The sequence below is a fragment of the Ahaetulla prasina genome, chromosome 2, assembly GCF_028640845.1.
Source record: "Ahaetulla prasina isolate Xishuangbanna chromosome 2, ASM2864084v1, whole genome shotgun sequence".
Classification (NCBI taxonomy): Eukaryota; Metazoa; Chordata; class Lepidosauria; order Squamata; family Colubridae; genus Ahaetulla; species Ahaetulla prasina.
In genome coordinates, this window is record NC_080540.1 from 279,384,008 (window position 1) to 279,407,049 (window position 23,042).

Genomic DNA, 23,042 nt, shown 5'->3' on the forward strand with positions numbered 1-23,042 from the left:
AGTTTACAGCCCGATAAAAATACAAAATAATACAAGATAAAACACTAAATTAAAAAACTTATTTAAATAGGCCGAAATTTAAAATTACAATTAAAATGATAAAAACCCCATTAAAATTAAATTTAAAATTAAAATTCTAGTCCAGTCCTGCACAGATAAATAGATGTGTTTTAAGCTCGCGGTGGAAGGTTCGAAGGTCAGGAAGTTGGCGGAGTCCTGGGGGAAGTTCATTCCAGAGGGTGGGAGCCCCCATCATAGTGTCTTGACTAATGGATGGAGGCATGTTAGCTTTCCAATTTAGAACCAATATTTCCAAATACATTGGGGGAGAGATTCTTTTCATTTCTTTTGTTTGATTTACCTACAAACCAGTCTTTTTTTTACTGATAATGGTACCTCCTGAATTCTTATTAGATTTTTAATTGACCTTTACACTTTGTATTGATTAATTTGAATATCATTTTCCTATTTGTTGTGTTACTGAAAAGCTGCATCAATTCTGTTTGAAAAAAGATAAAAATAAAAGGTATTTGAATGAAATCAAGGTCCAGAATATCTGAATCATTACGTACATTCTGAAGAAGCTGTTCAAACCAATCATATCCTGTATCTCTACAAGCTGCAACCTATGAAAAAGAAGTGTAAAATTTATTTGTGAATAAATTTATACATTTTGAGTTCACATATTAATACACACAGAGAATATCTATAAAATATATCGATTTCTCAGAAAGCTGTTCATAATCTATCAAAACCACCAAATTAGGGGAGAGAACCTGAAATTTTGAACATAGAATGCTAAAGTAATACATAGTAGAACAAATATTTTTCGCACCCCCAGAAGCTTGGTATATGCACATATCAATACTATTTTCATAACACTATTTTAATTGACATTTAACAGATTAAATCTCTTTTGAAGCATTTGTACATCTTCAACTTTCATACAAAAAAAGTTAATTGTTTATTCCTAGGAGTCCAAGTAAAATGGATTGTTTTCAAGAATCCTTAAATTAGGGTCTTAGCTGAACTTGATAGCATTATATAATGCAATTAATGTTATGCTATTCCAATTTTTCTCACTAATTTTTAAAATCCAAATACTATGCTACAAGTTTTATAAACCTAAAACTATTGAGAAACTTAAGTTCTACGTCATATTAATCTAGCCAATAAAAACAAATCCCTTTAAAATATGTTGATAAGTGTCTAAAAGCGGAAGTCATTAGCCACAAAGATTGGATACACATATTGTGCTAAATCGTGGTCCAACTATAATTTGTTAGGCAACACAGCATATAACACAACGTCTTTGACATAGTGGCTGGGATCAGACACTACCCAAACACAAAATCCAACAAAGCACAGTGTAAAACAACAGTACATAATGCATAGTTCTCCAGATGTTGGCAGACTGTCCTTTTTATCATACTTTGCCCTTTGCCAGCTAATTAGAACTAATGAGAGGTACAATTCAATAAAATCTCTACCCTTCTTTTATCAAATAGCCAACCTTTACTTAGCACATGTGGCAATAAACCAATTTTTTCAGAATTTTCAAAACCCAACCAGAAAAATGAAATATTTGGACTACATGTAGCCCTTGCCCTATAATCATTCATTCAGCAACCATTTGAAGTTATGATAGCGCTGAATTAATGATGAGTACAGCTGGTCCTTGGAGTTCCAGCTAACCCAACACTCCTGCAGTCATGTGATTCTGAAGTTGATCATCACTATTTGCAATCTTCCCTGCCAGCTTCCCTAGAAAGTCAATGGGGAAGCCAGAAGGGAAGGTTACAAATTGCTGGGGCACACATTCTCCCCCAACCCCTCTATGCTCATGCTGCATTGGCCACTTGTACACTCCTAGGTAGCCTCCTTGATCCTCACTATGCTTCCCTCACACCCTCCCTGACTCACATCCCCATGTAAATTTTCTGACCTGTAAGACATTTCTCATGAACCTCCTCATATCCTCAGTGATCTGCATGGAGCTTGTTTCATACTTCCTTGCTGATCCTCTCTCACACACTCCAACACCCCAACACACACTGCACTTCTTATGTCTCCCCCACACCTGCATGGTGATTCTTGCACTCCCCCTCCTTCTCTCCCATGTGGTGCCCCTTGAATCCCTTAACATTCTCCAACCTGTACCATGCCTCTAGCACATCCCCTAGCAATCTCCCCAAGCCAACTCACAACCTTCCCATACCTCTCACGCGTCTTCCCTGTCCCACTTCTGCACTCCTTTGTTCCTTCCTTGATCTAATAGCAGCCATTTACCTGCCTGCGGGTCTGGGACTTGTAAATTCCTGCCAGCTTCCTCTGTGACTTTGGTTGTGCCAGCAGGAAGCTACTCCATCTAACAACTGTGGGATTCAGTTAAAAATGACAATTGGGACTGTAGGAATTTTTGTAGCTAAGCAATGCTGTCACACTTTATAACTGCATTGTGTCCACTCCCAATTGCTGTTGAAACTCACAGACCCCCTGTATTGCATTGTTTAAGTGACACCAATAAAGAACACTTGTGAACACAGTTAGACATAAGTGTTTACTGCAACTGAAATAGTCCCATTCATACCACATCTGTGATGTTCAGGATTTTTCTGGTCATAGCTTCTTTGTCATTATGTGGGGTTGGAGTGAACCATAATTTCTGGAATGTCTCATTTACCAATTTCTGTAAATAAATATATATATATATATATTAAGAAAATTAACTTGTTAAACCTTAAAGAGAAGAAAGTATAAATTTCAATAAGCAGCATTATTACTACTACTAGTCAGGCTATAATAACATTGCTCACAAGAGCTCGGTTCAATTTAATGTGAATGTAAGAAGTCAAGAAAAATCAAAGCAAGCTATAACAGAAGCAATTCATGTTGCATTTTCATATACCTTAATGCCTTCTTCATCATTAACTCTGCGAATCATTTTCACACACATTTCTGTAATTTTGGGAAAGGTTGGTTGTTCAATGCAGATATCTCTAAGAATCTTTATTACTCTTTTTCTGACACTAATACCAGTATCCTAAGGAAGAGAAAAGAAGACATACATATAGTTTCTATAATTTACAACATTGCATATTATTAACTAAAAAATAAAAATAAAAAACAGATATAAAAACTTTAATAGCAACCAATATGAGACTTGCATTATGGTAATATAGTGCATTTATTTTTTTAAAGTTTATGCAAACGACAAAGTTCACCTAATTTACCATAATAAAATCCAAGAACTTTGAATTAACAAAAACTGTAACTGTGTTTCAAATTTCAGTCTATAAATGCTTATAAATAACAGAGCAAAATGTAAAACTATTCATACCAGTATTCGCTCAATCAGCATGTCATAATACTGTTCGGCAAGCTGTGGTCGACAAAGCACAAACCGGCCCAGTAACTCCACAGCTGCTTCTCGCACACTCGTGGAATTATCCATTAACCGTCCATGAACACCTCGCTGCATATCCAACTATAAACAACAAGCAAAATATAAATGCACATAAATAAAACCAGGAGAAATGTATGGTTAGATATAGTCTCTCTCGCTCTGTTCTTACCCTGGCTAGAATGCTGGGGTCTACAGCAACTACTTCAGACAAACACTTCATGGCTTTTGTTCGAACAGCTATTGCATTTTCACCAAGCACACGCAAAATCTGTTAAAAGAAAATAGCATTTGTTAATCACTGTTTATTACTTTCTGAAAACAAAAATGCAGTGGAAACATTACACAAGATTAAAGCAAAATGAAAAGTAGCTATTTAGTAATTTGTCATAATCTTGCAAAGAGAATTATAACAATAGTTTGACATCAATACCTAGCAAAATCTTTGAAAAGCTAATCAAGGGGTGGGCTTGTGAACCCTTAGTTTCTAACAGTTTATCAGAACCTAGTTTTGATTTGTTCAAAATAGGTGCCAGACAAATTCTATTGTTTTCTTGTAAAGGGCTGACATTTCTTTGACAATGTGACTAGATTAGTAGCCCAAGGAGATATTGTGGATGTAGTGTACTTAAAGTTTAGTAAGGTATTTGATGTTAGACCATAGACTCCTTAAAAATGTGAGATGGATGATCCCACTATCAGATAGTTTCATATTTGACTGAACAACCATAGCCAACACATGATCCTTAATGGGTCCATGTCCAGATAGAGGGAGGAATGCAGTTGAATATCACAGCATTTAATCTTCAGCCTTGTATTCTTTATTCTTCATAAATGTCTTAGTTAAGGGAATAGAAAAGCTGTTCATAAAAATCTAAAGAAGATACAGTCTGACGTGAGGGGACTGTTAACACCCCAGAAGAGAGGATCAAGATTCAAATTTTTCCACTTCTATTTAACAACCACATGAGGTTGCTGGGTAAGATCATCCATTGGCATGATATAAGTAACATCAATATAAAGGAAGATGCATATTATGCTTCTCTACCCTGGCCAATGAAGTGATACTTCAAAAAAAAATTTCGCAGCTTCTGGAAGCTGCAGGAGTCCTGCTGGGAAAGAACAGATTTAGACTTAACCATATTAAGACTGAATGCTGTGGGTCTTAGCCACTCCCCCCCCCCCCAATGTGGTGATCCTCCATCATTAAATCTAGATATAGTATCATTCCCTCAGACAGACAACATACACAATTTGAGAGATCCTGGCATTTGCTTTTTAGCAGATGGCAGCTGCACCAGAAAGGCCTTTGTACAAATCCATCTGATCTGCCAACTGCACATGTTTTTAAAATGTCCAGGTGCAATTCAAGGGTCTGTACTCTGTTTACCACTTACAAAGTCCTACATGGTACAGGATTATTTACAGAACTACTGGGCTTTAATTTATCTTTACCTGTCCCATAAGATCCAATAGGGTTGACATGCTTTGAGTCTTTTCTATGAAGCAATACCACATGATGGGATGTAGAATGCATGTTTTCTTGTTATGGGACCTGCCAGCAGTGAAATCCACTTACCTTTGCTACAGGTTGGGGTGTGCTCCCGCGCGGGAGCACATGTGCGCTATGCATGGAAGCACTTCTTCTGCGCATGCGCAGAACATTCTGCACATGCACAGATGGTTAAAAAAGTGATGTAATGACATTCCGGCAGGTGGGCAGAACCTCCCACTTCAGGTGCTATCAATTTGGCAAGCTGGATAGAACGGGGGGGGGGGTGATTCACCACTGGGACCTGCCCTATGGAACAGCACTCTCAGGATACAATGGGTTGTAATCCTGATGGTCTTTTACTAGACTTTGAAAATATGACTTTTACTCTGAGCATTGGAGAAAGTTGTTATATTCTCTAAAGCAGGGGTCCCCAATCCTTGGCCTGTGGTAGGCTGCAGCCCATTTAAAACTGGGCCGCACAAATAATGGGGAAGCACACAAAGCTGCATTTCTGCAAGCAGTGCGTGTGAAGGTGAAAGCATCCTCTCTTCCTCCCCCCCACCCCCGATTCAGTTTTTTTGTTCACTTATTCTTAATTCATTTCACAAAATCTCAATCAAGTTTGGCAGGTGTATAAATTGATTAAACAGAATCCAGATGGGGAAAAATATTGGTTGCCTATATATATATATATTTTTGTTTACATTTATACTCCGCCCTTCTCCGAAGACTCAGGGCGGCTTACAGTGTATAGGGCAATAGTCTCATTCTATTTGCATATATTTTTTTACAAAGTCAACTTATTGCCCCCCCAACAATCTGGGTCCTCATTTTACCTACCTTATAAAGGATGGAAGGCTGAGTCAACCTTGGGCCGGGCTCGAACCTGCAGTAATTGCAGGCTTTGTGTTCTTAATAACAGGTCTTAATAACAGGCCTTACCAGGCTGAGCTATCCAATTACCAATTACTATATTGGTAATTCATTCTCCAAGAAATATGCACAATCACTTTGTTGAATTCTGATTATATTTATGACAGTGCTATACCAATAGCAAACAAGATACAGCTCACATCCCTAATAATAAATGCAAATCAATAAAGATGAAGTTCATGAAAAGGTGTTATTCCTCCTTATCTTTATAAGACAATGATTCAACTGAATTATCACATGTATAGAATGAATTACATTTTGGGAAGGTATGAAAGGCATGCAGGCTATAAATAAAAATGTTCATGTAATTGATAAAAAGAACCATGGAAACATGTGGTGTAATCACAGCCTATTAAATACCTATACCTATACTCAACAATGAACAGATATTGCACATTACTGCATAAATGCTTGGAATCAGGTAACAATCCTCATTTCATTAAAATTTCCAGCAGAGTTTACCTGTGTCAAATAAATATCGAAGCTCTGGGCAAACGGCCTCATAGAGGCCAAATAGCGTACAACCAAGCAAGCATCTTCATAGTCCACAGTATCAGAATTTATCCTGTAACAAAGTTGTACATCGTTACTTTAGACTTTAAGAAAAAAATACACCAACACAAGAAAGCCAAATAGAGCCTTAAAATAAATAAACCTGTTTTTACTGAACTCACTTTAATGTACTGAACTGAGATGGTGCTGTTTTAATGATTTTTCGAAGGAATTTTTTGCGACTTTCTGCTCGGTGCATAATTTGTCCTGTTGTCTCAACCTCTTTTGAATGGTGAGTTCCTTCAGATGAATCTTCATCCTTCTGAGACTTCATTGCTTTCTCAGTCTCCATAGTGGTATCCCGAAACCACTGAGCTATATAAAATTTCCGGAAAACTGGTATAATAGGACCATGTATGGGAACAAAGAAAAAGTCAGAGGCTGTTCAATTAAAAATGTTTTCAACATTATTTCTTGTTCCACCATTTTTAGATTAAATATATGTGTATCCATATATATAGATGTAATTTAACTTACATAAGCCAAGTTGAATATTACCTTATGGGAAAAGAGAACTGGGCTATAAATTCCTCTAATCATTATTTACTGGTTTAAAAATATTAATGTAATTCAAGAAAGCTGCTACTAGTTAATGTAGATACAGGTAATCCTCATTTAGTGACCATTCAAAATTACGATGGACCTGTTCAGCGCTACTTATCACCCAGTTCTGTAGTTCCAATAGCAGCATTAATACCCCAGTTATATGATCGCATTTTGAGTGCTCAGCAACCAGTTTGCAATTATGACCATTTGCAGCATCCCACGGTCTTGTTACCATAATTTTCAGCAGTTTTTGTCAGTTTCAAGCAATTTCTTCCAGTTTCTAGTAAAAAACACCCATTGAAGAAAATGGGTTTTCTTAATGATTGCAGTGTTTCCTTAATAACCACAGCAAAAAAGGTTGTAAAATTAGGCACAGTCATGTGATGATCTGCTTAATAATCACCGCAACTTACGATTATAATTCCAGGTTCAATTACAGTCCTTAAGTTAAAGACTACCTGTATCTACATCCAGATATTATAGGCCACCTTCAATCAGCCCCAGCCAGCATAGCCACTGGTGAGGAAAGATGGAAGTTATTGTCTCAATCGGAAAAAACCTACACTGGGAAAATCAGCTGTAAACAACACTGCATAAATGCTTGGAATCAGGTAACAATCCTCATTTCATTAAAATTTCCAGCAGAGTTTACCTGTGTCAAATAAATATCGAAGCTCTGGGCAAACGGCCTCATAGAGGCCAAATAGCGTACAACCAAGCAAGCATCTTCATAGTCCACAGTATCAGAATTTATCCTGTAACAAAGTTGTACATCGTTACTTTAGACTTTAAGAAAAAAATACACCAACACAAGAAAGCCAAATAGAGCCTTAAAATAAATAAACCTGTTTTTACTGAACTCACTTTAATGTACTGAACTGAGATGGTGCTGTTTTAATGATTTTTCGAAGGAATTTTTTGCGACTTTCTGCTCGGTGCATAATTTGTCCTGTTGTCTCAACCTCTTTTGAATGGTGAGTTCCTTCAGATGAATCTTCATCCTTCTGAGACTTCATTGCTTTCTCAGTCTCCATAGTGGTATCCCGAAACCACTGAGCTATATAAAATTTCCGGGAAAACTGGTATAATAGGACCATGTATGGGAACAAAGAAAAAAGTCAGAGGCTGTTCAATTAAAAAATGTTTTCAACATTATTTCTTGTTCCACCATTTTTAGATTAAATATATGTGTATCCATATATATAGATGTAATTTAACTTACATAAGCCAAGTTGAATATTACCTTATGGGAAAAGAGAACTGGGCTATAAATTCCTCTAATCATTATTTACTGGTTTAAAAATATTAATGTAATTCAAGAAAGCTGCTACTAGTTAATGTAGATACAGGTAATCCTCATTTAGTGACCATTCAAAATTACGATGGACCTGTTCAGCGCTACTTATCACCCAGTTCTGTAGTTCCAATAGCAGCATTAATACCCCAGTTATATGATCGCATTTTGAGTGCTCAGCAACCAGTTTGCAATTATGACCGTTTGCAGCATCCCACGGTCTTGTTACCATAATTTTCAGCAGTTTTTGTCAGTTTCAAGCAATTTCTTCCAGTTTCTAGTAAAAAACACCCATTGAAGAAAATGGGTTTTCTTAATGATTGCAGTGTTTCCTTAATAACCACAGCAAAAAAGGTTGTAAAATTAGGCACAGTCACGTGATGATCTGCTTAATAATCACCGCAACTTACGATTATAATTCCAGGTTCAATTACAGTCCTTAAGTTAAAGACTACCTGTATCTACATCCAGATATTATAGGCCACCTTCAATCAGCCCCAGCCAGCATAGCCACTGGTGAGGAAAGATGGAAGTTATTGTCTCAATCGGAAAAAACCTACACTGGGAAAATCAGCTGTAAACAACACTGCATAAAATGGACTAGTGCTCATTAGCAAATTCCTATAATCACTAAATTGGAACTTTCTACAAGAACAGCAGTGTTATGTATTTTACAGGTTCTTGATTTTTGACCAGTCATTTAAACAATCATTCAAAGTTACGACAGCCTTGGAATGGTTGTTTTATAACCTGTAAAGCATTTCCAGACACTATAAAACATAGCGCTGCCCGCATGGCCACACAAATACATTTCATGTGCACTTACAACCAGTTGCCACGTGTTCCATGAAGACCTGAGCTCCATTTCTGTAGCCCAGTTGAGGCGTTCTGTTCTGCATAAGGAAGAGTGCTGGAAAGCTAGTAAGTGCCAATGTAGAAAGATTTCTGGCCTTCAGAATGCTTACTAGCTTTCTAATCCAAGGAAGACTAGAAAGCTAGTGAATGACATCATTCTGAAGGCTAAGAAGATTTACATTCTAAACCCTTTAGAATGATCACATTCAGTAGCTTTTGTAGCTTTCTCTGAGCTTGCTTGTTTTGCAGACGTTTCATTACCAGACTAGGTAACATCACCAGTGCTAGTCCTCATCAGTTGATAGTTATCATGATTGTTTGGGAGGCCTTTTCTCCAAATTTGGAGAAGGTGCATTCCAACAATCATGAGACGGGGGCTCACTTGCAGGATGGCACAAGGCAGCCTCAGTAGGAAGGCCATGTCTCACATTGGCTAGGCTGCAACCGCAGAAAAAGGCAAAGGTAAGTGAAACCAGGCATGGTGGGTTAGGGAGGCGGCCCGGGCTCGGGTCACTCTAGTGTTGTGAGACAGGGGAAGGGCCCTTTCTTCGGCACTCCACTTAACAACGCACATGATTGCTTAACAACTGCAACTGGGAGAGCTAGGATTGAGGTCATTGAGCAAAGCGGTCAGGTGGATGTCTCGCTTAATGTCACCTTCAGTCAGCCATTGAGATTCCAGTCCCAACTGTGATAATAAGTCAAGTACTACCTGGATTGTCTTTTTATTATTATTTTACAAAATTAAACAAATAAAAATATAAATACATACAATTTACTGAAGTGTCAGTAGAATCTCAAAACTCACAAGCATAGCAAATACAGAAAACAAAAGTGAAAAAGATCCGAAAATGATGCTATAAACAGATGCCAAAATCTTAATTATATTGTTCAAAGTAATATAATCAGATATTTTGGACGGAGGAATCAGAATTAAAGTTAAAGGCATGTTTTGACTGCACTGATTGGAATATTTTTAAAGATACCTCTGCAGACCTGGATGAACTCACAGATACTGTAACATCATATGTCAGCTTCTGTGAAGACCTATGTGTACCTACAAGGAACTTGCGAATACACAGTAACAACAAACCTTGGTTTACACCTAAACTTAAGCAGCTACGACATTCCAAAGAGGAAGCCTACAGAAAAGGTGATAAAATGCTGTACAATCAGGCCAGAAATGCACTAACAAGGGAGATAAGAGCAGCAAAAAGAAGCTACTCTGAAAAGCTAAAGAATCAGTTTTCAGCAAATGAACCAGCAAACATGTGGAAAACTCTTAAAAATATCACCGGCTATGGCAAACCTCCTTCCCAGGCTGAAGGTAATCAACAACTGGCAGATGACCTGAATGAGTTTTACTGCAGGTTTGAAAGGAAACTACAGCCACCTATCTCCACAACCCCCATCTCAGACACACCAACAACAGCCAAGCCTCCTACAACTGACCCCATTTCATTGGGTTCACAACCCCTAGTGATCACAGAAAAGGAAGTGCAGGACCTATTTCACAGACAAAAGCCAGGAAAAGCTCCAGGCCCAGACAAGATAACTCCTTCTTGCTTAAAAGTCTGTGCTGACCAATTGGCCCCCATCTTCACCCATATTTTCAATAAATCACTAGAGATGTGCTATGTTCCTTCTTGCTTCAAACGCATACCATCATCCCAGTGCCGAAGAAGCCCACCATCAAGGAACTGAATGACTACAGACCAGTTGCTTTAACATCTGTAGTCATGAAAACCTTTGAAAGGCTAGTGCTTTCCTACCTGAAAACCATCACGGATCCGCTGTTAGACCCCTTGCAATTTGCATACCGAGCAAATAGATCAACAGATGATGCTGTTAACATGGCTCTGCACTACATCCTACAACATCTTGAGTCTCCAAAGACCTATGCAAGGGTCCTTTTTAAGACTTTAGTTCAGCATTCAATACCATCATTCCAGACATTCTTCTAACTAAGCTAAACCAGCTACAGGTACCGGAACAGACTTGTAAGTGGATCACAAGCTTCCTAACAAACAGGAAGCAGCAGGTGAAGCTAAGCAAGATCACATCAAATACCTGTACAATTAGCACAGGGGCCCCCAAGGCTGTGTGCTCTCCCCACTTCTCTTCTCTCTGTATACCAATGACTGCATCTCCAATGATCCATCTGTTAAGCTACTGAAGTTCGCAGATGACACAACAGTGATTGGTCTCATTCGAGACAATGACGAATCCGCATATAGACGAGAGGTCGAACGACTAGCCTTGTGGTGCAACCAAAACAATCTGGAACTGAACACACTCAAAACCGTAGAAATGGTGGTAGACTTTAGGAAAAACCCTTCCATACTTCCACCTCTCACAATACTTGACAACACAGTATCAACAGTAGAAACCTTCAAATTTCTGGGTTCTATCATATCGCAAGATCTCAAATGGACAGCTAACATCAAAACATCATTAAAAAGGACAACAAAGAATGTTCTTTCTGCGCCAACTCAGTAAGCTCAAACTGCCCAAGGAGCTGCTGATCCAATTCTACAGAGGAATTATTGAGTCTGTCATTTGCACCTCTATAACTGTCTGGTTCGGTTCTGCAACCCAACAAGAAAAACACAGACTTCAGAGGATAATTAGAACTGCAGAAAAAATAATTGCTACCAACCTGCCTTCCATTGAGGACCTGTATACTGCACGAATCAAGAAGAGGGCCGTGAAAATATTTGCAGATCCCTCATCCTGGACATAAACTGTTTCAACTCCTACCCTCAAAACGACGCTATAGAGCACTGCACACCAGAACAACTAGACACAAGAACAGTTTTTTCCCGAAGGCCATCACTCTGCTAAACAAATAATTCCCTCAACACTGTCAGACTATTTACTGAATCTGCACTACTATTAATCGTTTCATAGTTCCCATCACCAATCTCTTTCCACTTATGACTGTATGACTATAACTTGTTGCTGGCAATCCTTATGATTTATATTGATATATTGACCATCAATTGTGTTGTAAATGTTGTACCTTGATGAACGTATCTTTTCTTTTATGTACACTGAGAGCATATGCACCAAGACAAATTCCTTGTGTGTCCAATCACACTTGGCCAATAAAAATTCTATTCTATTCTATTCTATTCTATTTGCAATCCGAGGATTATTTTGAATTCGCTTAAAAAGTATGCAATTTTATAACTGAATTATAACTGAACCTTTTAGGACTGTGGAATAATCAGGATAATCAAGAAATAAGCATGACTTGTTCAAGTCCTGCCTTATTCATGAAAGCCAGCTGGATGACCTTGGGCTCTCAGTCCAACTCATCACATAGGGTTGTTATTGTGGGGAAAATAGGAGGAGGAAAGTGTAATATGTTTGGCACATTGCGTTATTTGCATAAATAATGAAGATGGGATATAAATAATCAAAATAAATGAAAAATAATAAATGACTGAAGCCTCTTCCACAGTAGACTTCAAAGTAGACACAATAGACCCAAAGCCCATCAAAGTGGATTGCCTGAGGCCTTAGTAAGGAGCAGTGTGAAAGAAAAATACCAACCTCCTTTGAAGTGAATCACAACAGCAGAACATATATGAGTCTAAGGACTCACTACCTAGTTTTATTGAGAAAAAATATTTTAAACCAACTTTTATTCTAACAACCTACCACTAATGATGCATCAGTTTCTGTATTTTCTTCCAAATAATCTAATAATGCCTTTTGCAACTGTTGGATTTCATCTTCACCGCCTGAGACCTATAAAACAGAAATATACTTTTGACATTCTTCCTAATATCACAGTAAGAAAGAATAAGATGGCTATGTGTTCTAAACATGCTTCAAGGTACTCCTCAACACAGATAAAATAAATGTTGCAGTCTTGAAATTTAAACAGTCATAACTTGCAATCACTGTCTAAATTTCAAAACTGCAACATGTTTTGTTTACCTGTGTTGAGTAACTTGAGGCAATAGAGGCATGTTTAGAAATTTTTAGAGACATAACTTGCAATTTGGAGCATGGTAGCTCTTATGGTTAGGATGCTAGACTGGAGGTTAGTAATCCTGTGATCAAGACCCAAGTGCTGCTGTGGGGCAGGGTGAGCTCTTGTTTTTCACTCCAGCTCCTGCCAGGTACATAAAAGGAGTCCTTAACTTGGAATCCCCTGGGCAACGGTAATGTCACTGGCTAATCCTTTCAACCAGAAAGAACCTCAGTGCTTTTGACACGAGTGCACACTTGCTACCTGCATTTCATCTCTTTTGAAATAATTTGCCAATATTGTTAGAAATGAATCTTCCCTCTCTTACCGTTATCCATGCTCAAAGAAATACTAGTAATGGTTGATGACTCTTAAAGCTTGGAATAAAAGTGTCCTTCTTTACAGCTCAAGAAAGGGGACAATTTTAAGGAATCGGCAAATATTGCAGCTAACTTTATAAATGAATTCTGTTAATGGTTGTTTCACCAGTTCGTAACAGAAGTAGATACATAATTGAACTACCTGAAGAAAGTTGCTTACTGAAGATAAGCATCATAGCTTATAAAAATCTTATCTACGTAGGAAATTTCTGGCTCTATAGAATGTAATACTATTTATGATTTTAATCAATGATAGAAATGAGATATTAGAATGCAATACCAATTCATTTTTGTTCATTAAAAAAGGGCTCCAAATTAGTTTTTCCAGTACTGCAGTCGCCCTAAAAAAATTAATTTCCAAATGAGAACGAACACTCATGAATTCAATCTATTTGCCCATGATATTTTAAGAATCAGAGAAAAACTCCACATATTTAACAAAGTTATATTGTGACGGGATGAACAAAGCCTATCAACCTGATCACAGAAGTGAGTTGTAGAAAATAGTTAGGTTCTTTTCACATCCTGATTTTTCATGAAGGGGAAAAGAAGGTTGAAATGAGCTAAAGAGGTAGCAAAACCAGATGAGTGACCTTGGGCTAGTCACTTTCTTTCAGTCCTAGGAAGGAGGCAATGGCAAATTATTTCTAAAATCTTGTCAAGAAAACTGCAGAGACTTGTCCAGCAGCTGCCAGGAGTCAAGAATGACTTCAAAGGCACACAAACTCAGAAACTTCCAGTTTCTAACTTGATGCCTTAACTGCTACACTAAACTGGCTCTCTTCTCAATATTATTACTGTTAAATTAATTGAAATAAGAAACATCAAAAATTCTCTACTAAGAATAATTTGACAACGTGGATGTGTTATAAAACAAAGGAATAATACAAGTACAAAATAATTTGTTCCTGCAGTAAATATATTCAGTCTCGTGCTAGTTTTTATTATACTTTATTATACATCTTAGTAAAATATTTTTATTACAGTGATTATTCAAACATTATTCAAATAATGTTTCCTTAGCACCAGGAAAAGCTTCAAACCTGTTTTAAAATTCGAGCTATAGATCCTTGATCCATTTTGCTAGTAACTGCATCTTTTCTCAATCGAGCTGCTACAGTTCCAAGATAGTCAAGTGATGCCACTCTCAAAGCCATCTCTGTTGATTTATTACTGAATTGATGAACCTAACAAAAACACAACACTTTTGTCATACCCATTTTCTATCCCTCAATATGCTTTGTACATTGCCTGATCTTTTCCAAAAAATATGGTAAAAAGCAGCTTTACAAGATTATGTATCCATGTCTAGGTTGCACAAAAGAACAAGCACAGTTAAAAACCACAGTTAAAAGTAAACAACATATTCTTTTTTATTACCTGGACAAATGCTACTCTAGATGAAAGTTTGTATCTTGATGCATTTTTTGAAAGAGTGTTATCTAACTGATTAAATGTTCATAACAAATTAATCAATTTGTTGGATTCTAATTTCTTATAAAACTGAAATAAACTCTAAACATAAAAAATTAAAAATGCTGCTTTCCAATTAAAATTGAATTGTACATCAGATTATTTTTTAAATATGAGGTTATTTTAGATCTCAAAGCATAGTTCCATAATATAGTTTGGCCATTCTACCACGGAAGAGTTCAAACACCTTTTTCAATGAGAAGAATTAATATTCTTAATATTCTGCTAAAATATAGGAAGCTAGTTCAGGATAGGTAAATAAAATTTAATAAAAAATATCTTCAATAACATTTAGTAAAAATGAAGTTGCAGGGGCAGTTCAACTTTCAAGATTTTCTAATATAAAATCTAATATAAATTACTTTCTAAAATTGGGCATTTGGTTGAGCATTTCTACATTGCCACCAAATATCAACAAATGACCAAGCTTACTCATTGCGTTTTTTTATACTTTTTAGAAAATGAATTATTTATTTTGGTGATAAATACACCTACATATAAATACATAAAAGCACTGAAGTAATATGCCAACAACAGAACTTCTTGTACCAATTTTCTGTGAATACATTAGAAGTAAATTTAATATTAACTTAAAATCCCATTGCTACATACTCTTTATTACAATGTTCAAATTCTGCATCTATTTAATCATGCAGTCTTTGATCTTTTATTTCACTAATACTTTATCAGTCAAATGTAATGTTGCATGTTAAAAGGTTTTTTAATTAAGTTAATTCTCACACTATTTCACTATTCTTCCCAATCAAGATAAATTTAGGTTTTTTTCCCAACTAGAAATATTGGCTCTTATACATTACATTTACAACTTGGTAAATAACTTTGCTTAATCATTTTTTGTTGAATAAATTCCTAAACATTGAAGCTTTAATTTTTCTATGAGTGTTCATGTGCATTCACAAAACCCACTTTCCTTAAATTTGAGGAATGATTACAGATATTCCGGGATCTTGGGCTGCTAAAACAAAGGAATTAAGAAAAAAATAGAAGATGCACCTATAAGAATGCACACTGAGACTGAGCTTCTCACCAAAAACATCTGAAGTTCTCAATGATGTACTAAACTGTGATGAAGAACAAGCCTTTGTTAAAGTTCAAACTTTTTTTTTTAAATCCATATACTTACCAGTAATCTTCCTAGTAAACTAAGTAGCAATTCTGCAGCTGGCCATTCTGGTTTATTGACGGTGGAAAGAAGATCTTGAACAAAATTCTCAAAAAGTGGTCTATAATCCTCTTCACCTTGTTTGCTACCACATCTGATGAAAAAAAATGAGAACGGGAAGCATATTAAACACAAACTACATTATAAACTTGGGAACTGTCGAAGTAAATGAAGTTGGAAATTAAAATAATTCAAAGCACCAAAAAAGAAAAAGTTTTAATATATCAGTTAAATGAGTCAAATAATCATCATCTGCCATTTGGTAGTGATATAGAACAGGGGTCTCCAATCCAGGCAACTTTAAGCTTTGCTGGCTGAAGAATTCTGGGAGTTGAAGTCCACAAGTCTTAAAGTTGACAAGGTTGGAGACCCCTGATATAGAACATAGCAAGATTATATATTTAAAATATTTCTATTCTGCTAATTTTTCAATTTTTGAAGCAACATATAATAAAAAGACACTCATTTCTGAAAAGTAAAAATGCCAATAAATAAAAATAACTGTTTAAAAACAAGGATTATACACCAAAGCTTCCTCTGAAGCAGAAAACAGCAATTACTTTTGAAAGAGTATTAGGAAAAAAGACATGTGTCTCTTAAAACAAGTTTCAGAGTTTAAATGCAGTAAAAAGTACCCTCTGCTCAGTTTTAATCTCACGTATTGTTGAAATGTAACAGAGGACCTCTAAAGATCTCAGTAAGACAGGAATTTAGGCTGTCCTTCCAATATCTCTGTCCTACATCAGGGCTTTAAAAAACATCACCAGCAATACTATTTGATTTTACCCAATTTCTGAGATTAACAAACATCGTATAGAAAGGGGTGATTAGGCTAAATCTAACATAACTCAATTTCTTTTTACAAGAAATTTGTTATTTGTCTATAACTACAATTCTTCAAGGGATCATCTGTAAACTCATATATAGGTTATGTGAGCCAGAGCTAAGCAATTGCCTCCAGAAGTTGTGAATTCTCCAATACTGGAAGTTTTAAAAAGAGATTGGACAACCGTTTGTCTGAAATGTTTTAGGGTTTCCTGCCTGAGTAGGGGATTGGACTAGAAGACCTCCAAGGTCCCTTCCAACTCTGTTATTCTATTCTGTTCTGTTCTATTCATTTCTTACAACATTCTACAGCATTTTTCAAGCTGGGCAAATTCAGTATGTGCAGACACTCAAGTTCCAGATATGGCAGTTATGGCTACTCTAGTTCAGGAATTCTGTGAACTAAAGTCCATACATGTGGGAGTCACCAAGACTGAGAAGCACCATTCTAGTGCCATAGTATAGACAATACTATGTCACAAAAATCCTTCATTTTCTAAGACTAACACAGAAAATCCAAAGGAACAATGGGGTCATCTGAGACCACAAGGAGTGGGAAGTGAATTTTCTGAATTCCCAAACAACCACTTGACAAGTCAGTTACAAGTAAATAACCAATTCTCCACCATCATAATCTCTGTGATCCACACTTATGAGTGACAAAACAGATTCATATCTCGAAGAGTATCTTGTCATCATGAAGTGATTGAAGACAAATTCTAAAGTGGAATAGAGGCCCAATCTGTAGTTATGGAAAAAAGTGAGAGACTAAGCCTAAGTGGCCACTTTGTTTAACTCCACTACAGGAATGGTACCACATGGTCTGGATAAAAAGCAAGAGCATAACAACCATCTAAAATATGGCATGATCATTTCCAACGGTGAGGAAAAAGACTATACTATATGATAAATTGATTCAGAAGGAGAGAAATATCTAAGCAAAAGGCTATTTTTCTCTAAATATAATACAGAAGGTTTCTTCATTAGTCAAACAATTCTCCCAGGTGGACAAGCTGATGCCACTGACAAGTTACTAGAAAGGCTACATTTCAGGAGAGGAGAATATTGGTGATAGCCATGTAAAGATATTATGAAGAAGCAATGAGGTACTGTAAAATATATGGGAGTACAGGAAAAGAAAAGAAAAATATGCTAAACTCTTCATGAAATACTTTACAAAAGGATTAACAAAAAGAAACAAGATAAGATACAAGGTAGCCCCTAATAGACAATACAACCAAACTTTGCTCTTTCAAATACAAATAAAAGACAAAAAACAGTGGATGTGAAATTTCATGGGATGAAATTACTGTTTCCACAAAGAACTTCCACAAATCAGAATAGAAAGACAGAATGGAATAGAAAGATTATCTCCTGTATCTCAAGAACTGGATGAAAATGTTGCCCCAATGCAAGGAGAGGAGTTTGAGAAGGCAATGGGATTTGTAGAAACAACGACGAAGCAAATGGTGAACTATGGCTGCAATGCCATCATAGTATGATAACATTATGGCAGGTAATCTTTTTATCTTTGTCAGGATTCTGATCAGCAAAAGAATGGACAAATATGTCTAAAATAGGGCAATTCCAAGAAAAAAATGGATTACCAAGAGTCTAGAGATCTCCTTAGCCCCCATTGCAAAATATTACACATTACTCATTTCAATTTGTAAACAGGTTGAACAAATGACATCTGATAATGGCCATCATCAATATGTTTTCATTTGTGAGTCACTACTCTAGTAGAGCTGTAATTCTTGTTTTCAGGTATATGAATTGCCAAGATGAAGATGGAGTGTCAGATACATCAATGCTGTTAAGATGCAAAAAGAGGGCCAGGCTTTGTGTCATCTTGAACATATTTACCAAGGAACTGCCTAACATGGATATCTGACCATAGGGACAATCTTAAAAAGCTGCCAGTGTAATCTAAACTACAAGGAGCTCATGCTCACTGAAGTGTTGCAATGCTTTATGCCTTGACCAAGCACCTCAGATGCAGGCTGTTCAGAGGTGAGCATCTCACCTGGACAGGGATGTATCAGTGGTGAGAACAAGCAGAGAGAACATTTCCAGAGAGATTTTCTGAAATCAGCCACTAGTAGAATTCTTTGACTCAAGGCTGAACTGAGAGGAGTAGATGTATTATGTCCATACCTGGAAAAGTGAAATAGAGGTACTAATCCTATAGAAGATACATCCAAAAACGGACAGAACAAATAAGTGAAGTTGCAGCCTTTAAATAGCAGTTGGAAAACCACACAGGTTGATTCTTATTAGGGAAGAAATTGAAAACGCCTGAAGCATATGGAGTCACATAAGCAATAGAGCTTAAACTCCTCTGTGTGTATCGACTGTCCTTACGAATCAGAAAATCTGAAAAGGAATAAAGGAATATTTCTTGTAATAGATCTAGAAGTTAAGGTGCTCTATGGACTGAATAGAACAGCTTGAGCTTTGTGATGAGATACCATGAGATTATGCAACTAGAAGTCAGTTATTTAAAAGGCAAACTGTATTTTATTGGTGGATGAACACTATAGACACTATTCATATAGAAAAAATAAGGAAAAGTATCATAATCCTCAAACTTAGCATCAAGTGACAATGATAATGAGATGTCAGTTAGACCAAAGAGGCTTTAGAAACAAAATAATCAGGTTCAGAACACAAGCTCCATTGGGAAATTAATACAGACAGCAAGTCCTACAGTTTAGAGGCAAAGGCCAAAATATTTGTAATCTTCAAGTCCTTAAAAAAAAAAAAATCCCAAATGAAAAATGGTGGAGAGAAGCCAGGCTACAACTCATATGTGAACATCTTCAAGGAGATGAAAAATCTTGAGATTAGTATTTCAAAAAGCTGTGTGTCATGCAATCAGGCCAAAGCATATTTAATTAATGGAATTCCAGAATATGGAAAAGGTCAATGTGTGTAATGATCGTTGTTCTAGGGAGTATAGCTCCATGGACTGAGATTATTAAAGATTGAATATCAAGCAGATCAATGATACATCCTCAAAAAATCACATGGGACCTATTGGGAGACATAGTGCTGTACTTAAGGATCAAGTCACAGGTTCACTTTTGGGCACGAAAGGTCATTGGTTGATTTCGGCCCACTCACACCCTCTCAGGCCAGCCTACTTCCCTGGATTGTTGCTGTTGGGAAAATACATTTACATTGGCAAATGAATTAAAGTATGTAATCAGCTCCACTCTTGGTGATCTTCAGATGGACAATGGGGAAGGTCTTGGTTTTCATTATTCCTATAGTAAAGAGGGCAATTCAGATGAATAGATCTTAAAGCGCCGGTTGGGGGGATTGGGAGTGGGAGGCACCGTTTATCGGTGGTTCTCCTCCTATCTCTCCGACCGGTCGCAGACGGTGTTGACAGGGGGGCAGAGGTCGATTGAGAGGTGCCTCACTTGTGGGGTGCCGCAGGGGTCGATCCTCTCGCCCCTTCTGTTCAACATCTATATGAAGCCGTTGGGTGAGATCATCAGTGGCTTTGGGGTGAGATACCAGCTGTACGCTGATGATACTCAGCTGTACTTTTCCACCCCAGGCCACCCCAACGAAGCTGTTGAAGTGCTGTCCCGGTGTTTGGAAGCCGTACGGGTCTGGATGGGGAGAAACAGACTCAAGCTTAATCCCTCCAAGACGGAGTGGCTGTGGATGCTGGCATCCCGATTCAGTCAGCTGCAGCCGCGGCTGACTGTTGGAGGCGAGTTATTGGCCCCAAAGGATAGGGTACGCAACTTAGGTGTTCTCCTGGATGAACGGCTGTCGTTTGAAGATCATTTGACGGCCGTCTCCAGGAGGGCCTTCCACCAGGTTCGCCTGGTTCGGCAGTTGCGCCCCTTCCTTGATCGGGATGCCTTGTGCACAGTCACTCATGCGCTCGTTACCTCTCGCTTGGATTATTGTAATGCTCTCTACATGAGGCTCCCCTTGAAGTGCACCCGGAGGCTTCAGTTGGTCCAGAATGCAGCTGCGTGGGTGATAGAGGGAGCTTCGCATAGCTCCCGTGTAACACCGCTCCTGCGCAGACTGCACTGGCTACCTGTGGCCTTTCGGGTGCACTTTAAGGTTTTGGTCATTACCTTTAAAGCGCTCCATGGCTTAGGGCCTGGGTACTTACGGGACCGCCTGCTGTTACCTCATGCCTCCCACCGACCCGTACGCTCTCACAGAGAGGGACTTCTCAGGGTGCCGTCCGCCAAGCAATGTCGGCTGGCGGCCCCCAGGGGAAGATCCTTCTCTGTGGGGGCTCCCACCCTCTGGAACGAACTTCCCCCGGGTTTACGCCAAATACCTGACCTTCGAACCTTCCGCCGCGAATTGAAAACACATCTATTTATTCGCGCGGGGCTGGCTTAAATTTTATTGGTTTTAAATTTTCTATTATTAATTTTAAGGGGTTTTTTAGTTTTATATATTTTAAAGTTTTTAGGCCAACTATATAATAAGTTTTTTTAATCTGTATTTTAATTGTATATTGTACCGTTTGTTTTACCTTGGCTGTACACCGCCCTGAGTCCTTCGGGAGAAGGGCGGTATAAAAATCGAATAAATAATAATAATAATAATAAAGCATGTCCTGAATTTCCCCTCCAAGATTCAATATCCATGGGTAAAGAGGAGCTGTTGTGAACTAAATAATAGGAATTCAGATTGAAACTGACAAATTAAAATAGTAGTAACAACTCTTTGCTAAATGCTATGCCGGCAAAAAGAAAAGATCCAAAGTTCCAAAAATCCATTCAACAAAATTAGTTCACAACAATCAATAAAACCAATATTTAAAACTCAAATAAACAAAAGGGCTGGGAAGTGGCTCACCAGGCTAATGCAGGCTCACCAGGCTAATAACTAATGCCTGTTATTAACACACAGCTGCCTGCAAGTACAATTACTGCAGGTTCAAGTCCCACCAGGCCCAAGGTTGACTTAGCCTTCCATCCTTTATAAGGTAGGTAAAATGTTGACTTTGTATATAAATATACAAATAGAATGAGACTATTGCCTTACACAATGTAAGCCGCCCTGAGTCTTCGGAGAAGGGCGGGATATAAATTCAAATAAAAAAAAAAGAACATAATATTCTACTGCAAAGTGTGAATATATCTATGATAAGATCAAATACTACCCAAACTACCAATCCTAATGAGAGTAGGATAATATAACAAGGTCCTACTTTCAATCTTTTTGTCCAGTTCCCAATTTTCCCGGGGTTCAACCTAAGCAAGGCCGAGCAGCTTTGGGTGTTTGGATCTTCTGGTGTCAGTGATCTACTCAGTGTATCCGACACCACAAATTTGTGAATTGCACTGGTTACTGGTGTGCGTCCAGATGTAATTCAAGGTGATGTTTTTCACATTTACAACCCTTCATGAGTTGGGACTGAGTTATTTAAGGGATCCCCTCTCCCCCGGTTGTTTCTACCTGTTTCTACCAGTCTGGCAAGATAGGCATCCTCCAGGTCTCATCCATATGTTAAATAGATGAGCCTTTTCTGTCATAGCACTTGTCTTCTGGAAAGTTCCTTCCTTCAGAAGAGCCAGGTTCTAATATTGGACCTGGGTTTGTAACAAAGGTTACAAATGGTGATCACATGAGCCCAGGAGAGTGCAACTATCATAAATACATGCCAGTTGCCAAGTGCCTCAATTCTGATCATGTGACCACAGTGATGCTACAACAGTCACAAGTGTGAAAACGGCCATAAGTCACTTTTTTCAGTGCTGTTGTAACTTCAGTCACTAAATAAATGATTTTAAGTCCAGGACTACCTGTAACAAATAAGCAAAGTTGTAGGGATAAATAAGAGAGACAGATACAAGGGAAATGTGGAGGGGCCTAAACATAAACATTAGTATATGAACTGGCAGCCAGTGAAGATTTTCGTGGGGATAGAACAGAAGGTCCAGAACAAATTGAATGGTAGTAGAATCAAGGAATATAGAGAATTGCTAAGTCATTTATGAAAATGTTGAGGAGTATTGGGCCTAAGACAGAATCCCGCTACATGCTTCCCTCCATGTAGATATAATTCCATTGAGAACTACACCTTAAGTATGGTTGGTCAGCCTGTTAAGAATCCATCTTGTGTTGATGC

The 23,042-nt window shown here is 37.6% G+C and overlaps 1 protein-coding gene across 1 annotated transcript in view; it reads right to left on the reverse strand.

Moving 5' to 3' along the window:
* The window catches only part of NIPBL (NIPBL cohesin loading factor), a 164,043-nt gene that overhangs the window by 24,303 nt on the left and 116,698 nt on the right, over positions 1-23,042 (reverse strand). Inside the window, exons 23-32 of the mRNA XM_058170118.1 lie at positions 16,058-16,190; positions 14,484-14,627; positions 12,745-12,834; positions 7,794-8,008; positions 7,582-7,684; positions 3,576-3,674; positions 3,341-3,487; positions 2,909-3,043; positions 2,591-2,689; positions 573-626 (exon numbers count right to left, since the gene is read on the reverse strand). Coding sequence (XP_058026101.1) covers positions 573-626; positions 2,591-2,689; positions 2,909-3,043; positions 3,341-3,487; positions 3,576-3,674; positions 7,582-7,684; positions 7,794-8,008; positions 12,745-12,834; positions 14,484-14,627; positions 16,058-16,190 — 1,219 coding nt within the window. The remainder of the gene's footprint in view (positions 1-572; positions 627-2,590; positions 2,690-2,908; positions 3,044-3,340; positions 3,488-3,575; positions 3,675-7,581; positions 7,685-7,793; positions 8,009-12,744; positions 12,835-14,483; positions 14,628-16,057; positions 16,191-23,042) is intronic.